This window comes from Protopterus annectens, chromosome 16.part0, assembly GCF_019279795.1.
Source record: "Protopterus annectens isolate FY-2018-M chromosome 16.part0, PAN1.0, whole genome shotgun sequence".
Classification (NCBI taxonomy): domain Eukaryota; kingdom Metazoa; phylum Chordata; order Ceratodontiformes; family Protopteridae; genus Protopterus; species Protopterus annectens.
In genome coordinates, this window is record NC_056750.1 from 385,650,850 (window position 1) to 385,663,117 (window position 12,268).

The window sequence follows — 12,268 nt, forward strand, 5'->3', positions numbered from 1 at the left end:
GAGGAACTCCTGACGAGTGAGTCAGTAGATCTGGTTCTGGGTCCAGCATCCAAGGTCCTCGAATGCGGTGATGCAATAGAAAGGGGAACCAAATTTGACGAGGCCAGAACGGAGCAATGAGAATAATAGTCCTCTGAAGGTTGTTGGCTTTCTGTAGAAACTTTGCAATCAGGGGAAATGGAGGAAAAGCATATAGGAGACCCGGGGGCCAATCGTGCACCAGCGCGTCCCTGGGGACTTCCCGTGGAGGGTAATAGGGCAAAGTAGCTCCTGCATTTGGCGTTCATTGGAAGCATAAACAGATCGCAGGTAGGCTGGCCCCATTTGCGAAAAATCATTCTCGCAACTGACTGTTTGAGGGACCACTCGTGAGGCAACAGAATTGCCCTGCTCAGCCTGTCGGCTATGACGTTGGATGACCCTGGGATGTGCATTGCGATCAGAAAGCGACCGGTGGACTCCGCCCATTGCCAAATTCTCATGGCCTCTCTGCATAGTTGGTAAGACCTGGTTCCCCCTTGCTTGTTTATGTACCAGACTACGGACATGTTGTCTGTCTGAACTGCAATGGTCCCTGGAGGAAGAAGGGGAGCAAAGTGTTGCAACGCCAAAAACACTGCCCTCAACTCCAGAACATTGATGTGCAGATTGTACTCCAGATTGGTCCATTCGCCTTGGACTGTTTGTCCCTGAAAGATGCCCCCCCACCCTATCAGGGAAGCGTCCGTGGTTATAATTAAGCTGACGGTCGGGTAGCACAAATGGTCTTCCGCTGGATAGGTTGCAAGTCTGTAACCACCACATTAGGTGTGATTTGCATGTTTTCATTATCAATATTTCGTGAGTCAGTGGAAGTTGTTGGAATGACCATTGTGCAAACAGAAGCCATTGTAGCACTCTCATGTGCAGTCTTCCCAATGGTATCGCGAGAGAAGCTGCCATGAGACCCAAGACTTTCAGAACAAGTTTTTCGGGACTTTCTGGACGACAGCAGAAGAGAAATGTTGATTTGAAGTGCTACTATTCTTTCTGTAGGAAGTCTTAGAACTAAATGGTGCGTATCTAATTCCGCTCCTATGAATAAGATATGCTGTGATGGCTGTAGTAAAGATTTTTCGAAATTTACTGAAATTCCAAGGTGTGTACAAAGTTGTAGGGTGTAATCCCTGGCCTGTATCAGTTGACGGCTGGTGGTGGCAGACAGGAGCCAGTCGTCCAGATACGGAAACACCTGGAATCCTAGGCGCCTCAGGTGAGACGCTACCACTGCCATGCATTTGGTGAAGACCCTGGGGGCTGTGGTCAGACCAAAGGGCAGGGCTCGAAACTGATAGTGACTGGCTCCCAGCGCGCAAATGATCCCTGGGCGCCCTGGCCATTTTGATGTGGTAGTATGCGTCCTTCAGATCTATTGAGCACATCCAGTCGTCCTTCTGTAAGAATGGAAGGATCGATTGAAGCGTGACCATTCGGAACTTTTCCTTCTTGACAAAGGTGTTGAGATGGCTTAGGTCCAGAATCGGCCTCCAGTCCCCTGTTTTCTTTGGAACTAAAAAGAACCTTGAGTAAGTTCCGAATCCTATTTGGTCCGCTGGGACTGGTTGGATGACTCTTTTTTCTAGCAGCTTTGAAATTTCTGTAGCTGCTGGCTCTCGGAGATGGGGTGGTACATCTGGGAGTTTCCTCTTTGGAATGGGGGTGGATAGAAATGGGATTTTGTAACCTCTGGTAACAACGCTTTTTACAAAATTGTCTGAAGAAAGGTTTTGCCAGGCCTGAGGGTATAAAGCTAAGCGACCCCCGACTGCCTCCAGAGCAGGACAGTCGGGCCTCCTCTCAGGAGTGCTGAAAAGGTTTGCCAGGAGGTTATCCCTGTCACCTTGGTTTTGCGGACCCCTCTGCCGCCAGGGCGTCTTCCACCTCTGCCCCCTCTACCTCTAGAGGGGCATCACCCTGTGTGTTTGGGAAAGATCCTTGGGGTTTTGAAACCACATTTTCCACCACGTTGCCCTTTGGGGTACGGTCTGGAAGGGGTGGAAAAACGGACTCCGACAGCAGACAGAGTCTTTCCCTCCTGTTCACACCGGGTAAGGGTCTCCTTTACTTTAGGGCCAAAAAGTGTGGCTCCATCAAATGAGGCGTTAGTAAAGGAAGACTTGAAGGCTTCCAAAGAACATAAGCGCATCCAGGATTGCCTCGAAGAGCAATCGCTGAAGCCGCTGCCCTACTCGATCCCTCGGCTGCGTAAGATATCAGCCTCATGGACGAGTTTACGATGGATGTAAGGGTGTTGAGATGTGCTGTAACTTTCTCTGACACAGCAGCATCTGTAGTACCCTGGAGGTATCTCCCAACTCTTTGACTAGATCCCTCTGTAAGCGTGTAAAATGAGTCAAATAGTTCAGGGAGCATAGAAAGCCGCTGAACTGAAAATGCGCTTCCCGTATCTGTCCATGGTCCTAGAATCTCTGTTAGGCGGATGGACAGATGAGGAAGACTCCGACATCTCCTTTTCGTGGCCGCTGCCACTGCTATGGCGTCTACTGGAACTCCTTTGGTGAGGTAAGCCTTGTCCTGTGGTGCCGTAATGTACTTATTAGGCTTCCTAGGGACTGGTTCCACCGTGTCAGGTGTCTCCCACGCCCTTCGAGCAATCAACTCCATTAACTCATTGAAGGGCGGAGTGACCCAGGAAGAGGAAGGGCGAGCACCAAATGCCTTCAGCAAAACTGACTCATCCTCAGAAGGGGGGAGGGATTGCCAGTCACCTCTCTGTTTTAGGATCTCCAAGATGTCAGAAAAGGAGACATCTTCTGAAGGTGACTTAGGGGACCCTTCTGACTCATCCAAGTCAGTATCGGATGTCAAAGATTCTTGTGGAGAATCGAAGTGTCTCCTCTTACACAATTTTTTCCTAGGGACTTCTTAGGGGAACATCGAAGAAGCCTCCGAGGAAGAGGGGCACCCTCCAGGGTGGCTGAGACACCGGTGCTCGGCGCTTGGATGTAGCCGTGGGTGCAGAGGAGGATAACGGTCCTTTGTGGGGAGGAGAAGCTATTCCTGCTGATGTGGTTGTCTGGGTAGACAACACCTTCCTCATGAGGTCGAAGGCCCCGGGTCAGTCGAGGTATCTCCGGTTCTGAAGAAATGGGAAGAATCCCGAAACAGGAACCGGCACCGACCCGAGGACGGAACCGAGTCGATCCGCCCGAGGCTCGAGAGGAGTGTCGGAACCGAAACATCAGTCCGACTCGGTCCCGGAACCAAGGATGGATCTTGCTCCGAGACTCCAGTACGGATCGGATGGAGTCGAGGTGAACGGTGCCGACCGAGAAAAGACGGTTCTGGCACCGAGGGCTCCACAATCATCAGTTCAGCTTCTTCCGGCTCCGAAGACTGGACAGGTCTCGGAGGAGGAACAGATGGAGATAGTGGCAGGCCTTCAAGTCTCGACATCAACTGAGAGGAGACCGAGATAAGCTTGGATAAGGCCGTATTCTCCATCAATTTCTGCACCACACGGTCCACATCGGTGTCGGAGAGGGGCCTGGAAGAACGAGTCAAAGGAATCGAAGACGGCGCCGACCTCAACAGAGTCGGTGGAGGGCTCCGTCACCGGTTCCAAGACTCGAGGCTCGGAAACTGCCAACAGTTGAACACTCGGCCCCGAAGTCTGTGGAACTGGTGATCTAACTTTACCCGAAGAGCTCGGAGCCGATGACTTGGGCTCCGACGTCTTCGATTCCTTCGAGGATTTGGATGCCTGGTCTGAAGCATCCAGAGCCTCCTGGAAAGAGGGTTTCAATAAACCTCTATCCATCAGTTTCCTCGCCTATCTGTCATGACCCTCCCACTAAAAGAGTGACAAATAGAACAGTCCTCTTGTAAGTGGAGAGGGCCAAGGCAGTAGACACAGGAACTGTGGTTGTCTGTGACCGACATCTTTTGGCCACACTGGCAACGTTTAAATCCAGATTTCATTTTCTCAGACATTTTGTAGTAAGAGAAAAAAGTCAAGTCCAGTAAAGTAGTCAATCCAGAGAAAAAAAGGTCAAATCCGGTAAATATGTCAGTCCGTTTGTCAATCCAAGTAGGGTGGTAGGCGAAAAACTCTATACCAGTTAAAAGAAGTTAAACTAAGTTAACGGTACCGAGAATTTCTCTCTCTACACACACATACACTAAATACAGTAACAAGTAATTTTTGAACAAGTTCTCCTAAAATTTAACAAAAAGAAAGTTAAATCTTATCTGAAGATGCTCGAGCTAGCCTCCAGCGATGCGAATGCAGCAGCGGCAAACTAGATCTGAGGTAAAGGCAGAGGGAGATTGTGGGTATTAGATGTCCTCGAGCTTCTTCTCGATGCAGAGCTTGCAGTCGGCCGGCACGGAGCCGAGGATCGGCTCCGAACCCATGTGTAAGAACAAAGGCGAGATTGAACACTCTCACATCTAAAGTTAAACAGCTTATACTTTTGTATTAAGTTGCACAAAAAACAGAGTATTAAAAAAGTTTATAGCCCCCATTAGAAATCTGTGGCATGAACTGGCTAGATTTAAGAGAGTATTTGTAAGTTACTTGCTGTAAAGTCATATTAGACTGGATTCTCTCGACTATAATGGTGATGAATGGAAAATGTAGCACTGACCTTTCTATATTCAGCTGGCAAAATAATTCTACACTGTGCTGCTTGTTCTTTGTTTTGCAGCTGCATGAAATAGAACCAAATAGGATCTTATGATCACCTATTAAATACACCTATTGACTTCGAAACTACACTGTCTGATTCAGACTTTCACATTTGACAAATATCAGGTATTACATTTTTGGGTAGAAATCATTATTAGCTGAGGTGCTGAAAGAGCTAGTTAGAACTGGTGGGATTGAGCAGCTTGCATATCCTTGGAGAAGAAAATGGTGGACCTCACTGGCCAACTGCTCACATTCAGTTGGGAGTTTGCATGTTCACACTGACTGTAGGACTGGGAGGAGGGCATGAGCTTGGCAGTCCCAAGCCAATGATGTAAGGTCTCATGGGATGTGACTGTTGGAGCAAGCACATGTCATGGGGAGGGCACAAGACATTCTCACTGTAACACAGGTGCCCATACTAGCCAGGGTTAGGGACATTCAAGAGCAAACCCCAATAGCTGTATATATGAAAACAAATCAGCTGTCACACAAGTATAGGCGCAATATGGAACTAATCAACTGCTATAGTGGTGTAAAGAATAATTGTAGCAATAAGTAATAATATAACTAAGAGAAAGATAAATGTTAGGTCTAATACATGTGTAACTGTATATGTCTCTCCTAAGCATGTGTAATTGTATGTATGTATTTGTCTTCTCAATTTCAGCATGATGCATGTAATTTCATTTAGACTTCAGTTGTGGTGTCTAAATGACAATAAAGTTTACTTTGACACACGGTGAAGGACAAACTGATAGGGAAGCTTGATGATCATCGGGTAGCTGGTAAATAAAAAAAAAACATATACTAGGCAGGAGAACAAACTGAACACTTGTTAAACTCTGACCTTCTGCTAGCAATGACAAAAGACTTTTTTCTACACACTATACACTTTCCTTGTCATGGAGCTCCATATGGTAAAGGATATCTTTATATGCCCTTATTTTGTCCAGTTTTGGTTGTAAGCAACACAGTGTAAATGATCTAATCAGCACTTATGTAGTCAAACATTTTTTGAGTTTTAAAGTCTGAATACTTAAAATGTTTTGAAATGAGCATCTTACATGCTATACTTTATGGACAGTGGAATGGCAAGGGTAGGGTACTCCAAAATAATGAACTTACGCCCCAATGTGATGAACTCAAGAACCATCAACTTGGTCATTGTCCTTGAAAAAGAGGGAACAAACAGGCAGCATGGGGATTAATGGGTCTTCTAAGGCTCTGGAATCTGCATATGGATATAAAACTCATTGAAAAATCACTTTCGAAGAAAATAAATAAATAAATAAAATAGTTCTCTGCTTTATCTGTAGCTACACTTACACTCATGAACATACCTCTCAACTTCTTAGCACAAGAACTCTGGCCAAGGTTAAAAATAATGTGGAGACCAAATGCCCATAATCAGGGAGATACTTTAAGTATTAGTCTTATAAATTTAGAAAGTTGCAAACATACGTTTTGTGTCAGAATGCATTTTTTGAAAGATATGACATCTGAAATTTAAATGTCTATCATTACATAATGACTTCAGTCCTCGATGATTTGCCAGAAAACCACAACATTTTATGAGCAACAGATAAACAATGAGGAAAAATCTAGATATTCTGCAAAATTCTGGCCATTTGAGAGGTATGAAGCATCATCCCACAGCAAATGAAAACATTTTACTTAAGATATATTTACATTTTTACAAATGAGTGTTGTGACCTTTGTCCCACAAATCACAAAGTTGTTGTCTCAGGCTTCTTTTAACTTAGTCCATTTCATTTCTGTGTTTGCCTAGACTCTTAAGAGACAGCACAAACTCTAATTTCAAGGCCTTTCCAAGTGAGCAGAACATAGTCACTGTTACACTTCAACAAAGAATTGATCTTCAAGGTTAAGTCTTTATTTTTATGATAAATCATTTATAGAAGGGATACTAACATCTGTAAAGTTATTTGGAATGGTATTTTCAACTTTTATTTTTTACTATTAAGAAGAAAACACTCAACCAGTTAAAGATTCATTCAAAGATTCAAAGAAAACCTTATTGTCATTTAGGACTACACATGTGTAAACCTAAATGAAATTACGAGTATGAGCTCACCATGAGAGTACAGAAGAAGTATAGGGTATAACAAATACAACATTAATATACTGAAGTATCAAGTAGGGCACGTACCAGTACCACATTTGAATACTACTAAAACAGTTTATAATCTCTGAATGATACTTTTTTTTTTGGCTAAAAAAAAAGGAGGCATAATGCTAGCTTCTCAACAAACACCAGCACACATTGCATCTTGCCTCTTGAGGGATGAGTGTTATCAGCTACCACACTGCTTAGCCACCCCCCCCCCCTTTCACTATCTAAAGTTTGTAACTTTTAGGCTAGGTTATAATCTTACATTCCTCAAAGCAATAAGTAATATCACTTCTAGAGAATATCCTGCAAAGGGTTTTCTAATAAACGTTAGCCAGTGAACCTGAAAGAGTATCTTATACCCTAAAGACAACACATAGCTTTTACACTTATCTGACATTCAAAAACTTTATTTGTTGTGCCTGATCAAGTAACTTGCCATTTGAGAGAGAGAGCAGTAGTTTAGGCCTGTACTAGCAAACATTTACACTTTTTCATTTGCATATTCTTTTTGATTGTTCACTTTTTCTATATATTTATTTTTAGTTAATTTTCAATAACAGATGTCCTCTTCCTTTAGGCCTTCACTGATGCTGCAGTCAATAAAGAGATTTCAGAAATGAAAGTCCACTGTAGTAACGCAATATGCAGCTGGAATGGTGTCATGAAAAAGTATGAAGTAAGTATGGACAGAAGTTAAAAAAATTAAATTAGTTCATAGTTAATTTGAAGGGACTAAGATATTCATGGGACTTCCAGACAAGAGATGATTTATGATTACTGTCTTCAATAAAAAAAAGGTTGCTGCTGAACGAGCTGTCTTAATTTGCTTATATATATATATATATATATATATATATATATATATATATATACACACACACACATATATATATATATATATATATATATATATGTATATACTCTAGAATTCTCCACTGGAACTTTGTAAACAGACTGTGCTCTTAAGCTGATATGCCTTAGTTGTAGGAATAAGCAAAGGGAAGAGCAAGTATAGTTGTGTAGGTTGCACTTACCATAAAAGTAGATTTTCAAATTGCTCAGTGCTACAGTAGCCTTTTGGTTATATGGGTTGTTTCCTGCCCATGAAACAACAAGACAAACTTCACAAAACTCTGGCTCCCAACCACATATTTACTCTGACTGCCGATTGGACAGCCCAGAGGAGGAAAATCACCTGTCAGAGTGAAAAAATCTTCAGGACTTTCTTGCCCATACAGAGAACAGGGTATACTCATACTGAAAGTAGAAAAGCTATAACAGTAACAAATAACTTTATAACACAACAGCTAAAGAAGTACGGAGATGATGGGTGGGTGTGGCTATTGCAGCAGTAAGGAATTCAAACATCTACTGTTATGGTAAGTACATCTTATGCAACTGCACTATGTTCATCATTCTCATGGATGCAGTAGCCTTTTGGCTACATGGGTTGATTACCAAAGCCTACCCAGTGCTTAGGAGAAAGAATAATGATAGTAAAGTTGCTACAGTAACTTTCGCTATATGGCTTATATATTGCATAGGATACAACAGCCAGCCAACATCCAAAACATCAGGGCACCTTCCTCACATGCAAACCTTCAGTCATCTTCAGCTGAGCTGATCAAAATGACAGGATTAAGTGCCAAACCATTTAGAGCATTTATGATAACAGACAGAAGGAGGCTGAGACAATACATGGAATAACAAAAAAATAAATGTCCACACCTTGGCATAAACAATCACAGAACAAGGGGGAATGGAGCGAGGATGTGGCTACTGCAGCAGTGATCATTTGAACATCTACTATTATGTTTACTTACACAACTGTACTATGTCATTTTGATCACTGTTGCAGTAACTTTAGTCACATGGGTACATTGCTCTAGATTACTAAATTTGGGAGGTTCAAAGAGAAGAGTTCAGGAGCAGTCTGGTCCAAGAATATTAGGATATTTGTTGTCTCCACTAAGTGATTTCACTTCTGACAAACCCAAGCACTAGGATTTGAAAAGACAAAGGATTTGGATGCCAGGGTGCAAGAGACGTCGGATACCATTGTATCTTTCTCATGTGGAGTCTTGCCAGGGGGTATCATGAGAATCATAGATGCCATAAGACCCGAAAATCCTGAGGTATTCCCTCACAGTGACCAAATACTGAGTGGAAAACCATAGAAACAGATCTAGATATAGATCTAATTTTCCTGTGGAAGTAAAGCTCTTTGAACTTAGGTACCCAGCTGACACCCCAGCAACACAATCTTGTAAGGAGGAGCCAAAAAAAGATTTTGAATGTTCTCTTGGAATCCTAGCTTCTGTAAGAGATCACTCAACCAATTGAGAGATTCCCGTCACTTTGAAAAAGAGACCACAAAAATAAGCAGGTAGTCTAAATTTGGAAAAATGTAGATGCCCTGTCAAATGCAATGTGCTATAACCTGAGCTAGACACTTTGTGAATACTCTTGGTCCAGTGGCTAGGCCAAAGGGTAAGGCAGAGAACTGGTAATGTGAGCCAGACACAGAAAACCTTATGAAATGCCTGAAGTCTGGATGGAAAGGGATGTGATGACAAGCATCTTGTAAATCTAGTGTTACAAGAAAAATTGAATGAGGAGGAAGAGGTAATAGGTTGTGAAGTGGCATCATTTTGAATTTGGGCCTATCACAAATGGGTTTAGGAAAGAAAGATCCAGAACTGGTTTCAAAGCATTTTCTTTCTTTGGCACTGAAAAAAATCCTTTGATAAAAACCTTTCCCCAAATGGGAAGGGAAGGAAAGGAGGAGAGATTGCATTCCTGGACAGCATGTGAAGGACAGATGGAAATAAATGAGTCTGGTCCTGCTGATGAGAGATTACCCCTGGAAAGGAGGAATTTCCTCCCACTGTCATCTGTAGATTTGATGAAAGCTCTTCAGAAGCCATTGGTCTAAAACCATCTACTGCCAAAGAGAAAAGTGGAGATTTAGATTTTCTGAAAAGAAAAATGAGCTTACCAAGTTGGAAGGTGTTAGAGGGCGGCAATTCAAGGTCTCTTAAATACTCATTCTAACTTGATGGGCCTTCCTTGGTTTTGGGGGTGGATTGTAGAATCCTTCTTAAATGTCCATTTACCTACAACTTGTTGAGACTGTATTTTGTCAAAACTGGACAAGGGAATACAGAATCCCTTAGAAAATTTGAAAAAGGAGAGCTGAAAAATCCATGTATTAACTTACGCCTTTCCTCATACTTTTTGATCTCTTCAACAACAGTCTCACCAAAAACTAAATCTCTATATAAAGGAGAATTTAAAATCTCAAATTTATCATCTGAGAGGTTCTGAGAATGCAGCCAGACAAACATCCACAAAACAGTATCGGTGGCCATAGTCCTGGAAGTTGTATCAACTGAATAATACACCCACTCTGTAAGGAATGAAAAGTAACTTGTACAACAGAACCAACTAATTTAAAGTCAAATTTTACTCACAAGAAAGTGCAGACAAAATATTCCTCAAACGTCACAATTAGAACAAACTAACATGTCAGCCTGACAATCCAAGAGAGGATTGGGATTAACTATATGTTCAACAGCAGTAGGATTAGCTAAAGCTATAGCTACTAGGTCAGGTCTGGGAAGAATGCAAGAAACTTAGAAGACGGAGAAACTTTATACATCCTATATGCCTTCTTAGGAGCAGCTAGCTGACTATAAGTAAAAATTCAGAAAACAACACACATCCTCCAAAGCTGACAGAACTGAAGGAATAGGTGACGGTTCTCAAAATTCCTTCTGTAACAGCTCATAGTTTTTCCGAAGAACTGAGAAAGTTCAGTGATCTATTACTGAAAACACTGATACATTCTTGAAATAATCTTAAAAAAAGAATCCCTCACAAGAAGATTTAGAAACAAACTTCTCCTCTGAGTCTAAATCCGAAATGAGGAGAAAATCCAGTATCCATCCCTTCATCTTCCTTTCTAAAGTCAGAATCCTGATTACCTTCAAGAAAAGAGTTTGCTATCTTTCTTTTACCAGAGATTACTTTATATTAAGGATCAATAGCCTGAATTAAAATGAGAGTCATACCCAGTAAACTACTCCTATTAAACAAAAATTGAGGAGGAGATGCATGTTTAGTTTTCAGTTCCTTTTTTGACAGGAAAAATTAGTAACTGTTATTAATGAAAGCAGTAGCTTCCCCAGGGATGGGCACTACATTCTGACAAAACAGGGACGCGTTCCATGATCCCCCCACCAATAAATGTGGCTCTTCCTTGCCCATTGAAGGGACCCCACCAGACATAGAGGACATAGCTAACCCCCAGTCTATAGTGGTTGTAGGTGCTACACCAGACATATCTTGGGTAAAAGATTAATCATCCGAGGTACAGCTCATGTCCACAGCAGAGTCACTCACCTGCAGCTGAGGCAAATTTCTAGCCTGCTGTGGTGGCAAAGGCTATTAGCTTAACTTTTTTTTTTTGTGACTGGAAGATTGACCTACAGTTTGTTCCATGGTCAAGCATAGAATTATGTATTTTTCCCGGGGTGAAGAAGAAGCAAAAGCTGGTAAAAAACAAAAATTCTTTAAAAGTCACTTTTTTCACATAAAAATCACAGTAAAATATATTCTAAAACACTTTGCCATCCCCAAAAAAGTAGAATAGACAATTTCTCACCAGAAAAAATGTTTTCAATTACTTTAAATAACTTTTAAATGGACAGGAAAAAAAAGAGCACTCCCATTTAAAAGTACAATACAGTTTTGTGACACTTTTTTTTTTTTTAATAACAAACTCCTAGCTTTAAAATAACTATTTTTAACAGGAAAGTATTCCAAATAAAGAATATTTTTTCAACTGGAAGACACTTCTCCTAAAGAGAACTTATCTGCTCTGCAAAGGAACAGCACAAGCAGATCATGGATCCTCAAAAGCTTCAGAGGAGCATATTCTTAGGTAACAGGAAAGCTCCAAAGGGCTTGGCACCCAAACATGTCCTTTTGATCAGTTTAGCTCAAGCTGTTTGACTGCTTAGGCACATAGGTGACCTGAAACTTTGGAAACTGACCAGCTGACTGTAGGTTATAACCACTATAGCTGGGACTGCTGTAGGAGTGATCAAGGTGATAAAGATCTAGAAGTCACTGGAGAATGGTCCTAGCAAAGCTAGTCCTGTACCTGGAAAAGTAATCCATTATGTAATATTTTGTAAAAGTAATATAAAAAAACATGTAGTCCCCCCCTCCCTACAATGCTGTTAGACTCCACCTCTTTCCAATACACAACCAAAGAAAGCAAAGCGCTATTAGAATATGGCTTAATCCTACATGGAAATGTTTCACCATGGTGGGAACAACAAGAAAAGATATAGTAAGGAGCAGTCAACTGTAATTGCCTAAATAGACAGAAGTTATTCTTTTCTAGTCCTACTAGAAATTCTGCAGCTATATAA

At 41.7% G+C, this 12,268-nt stretch overlaps 1 protein-coding gene across 1 annotated transcript in view; it reads left to right on the forward strand.

Moving 5' to 3' along the window:
- The window catches only part of LOC122790310 (TNF receptor-associated factor 1-like), a 661,767-nt gene that overhangs the window by 312,537 nt on the left and 336,962 nt on the right, over positions 1–12,268 (forward strand). The window contains exon 3 of the mRNA XM_044057827.1: positions 7,405–7,503. Within this exon, the coding sequence (XP_043913762.1) occupies positions 7,405–7,503 (99 nt within the window). The remainder of the gene's footprint in view (positions 1–7,404; positions 7,504–12,268) is intronic.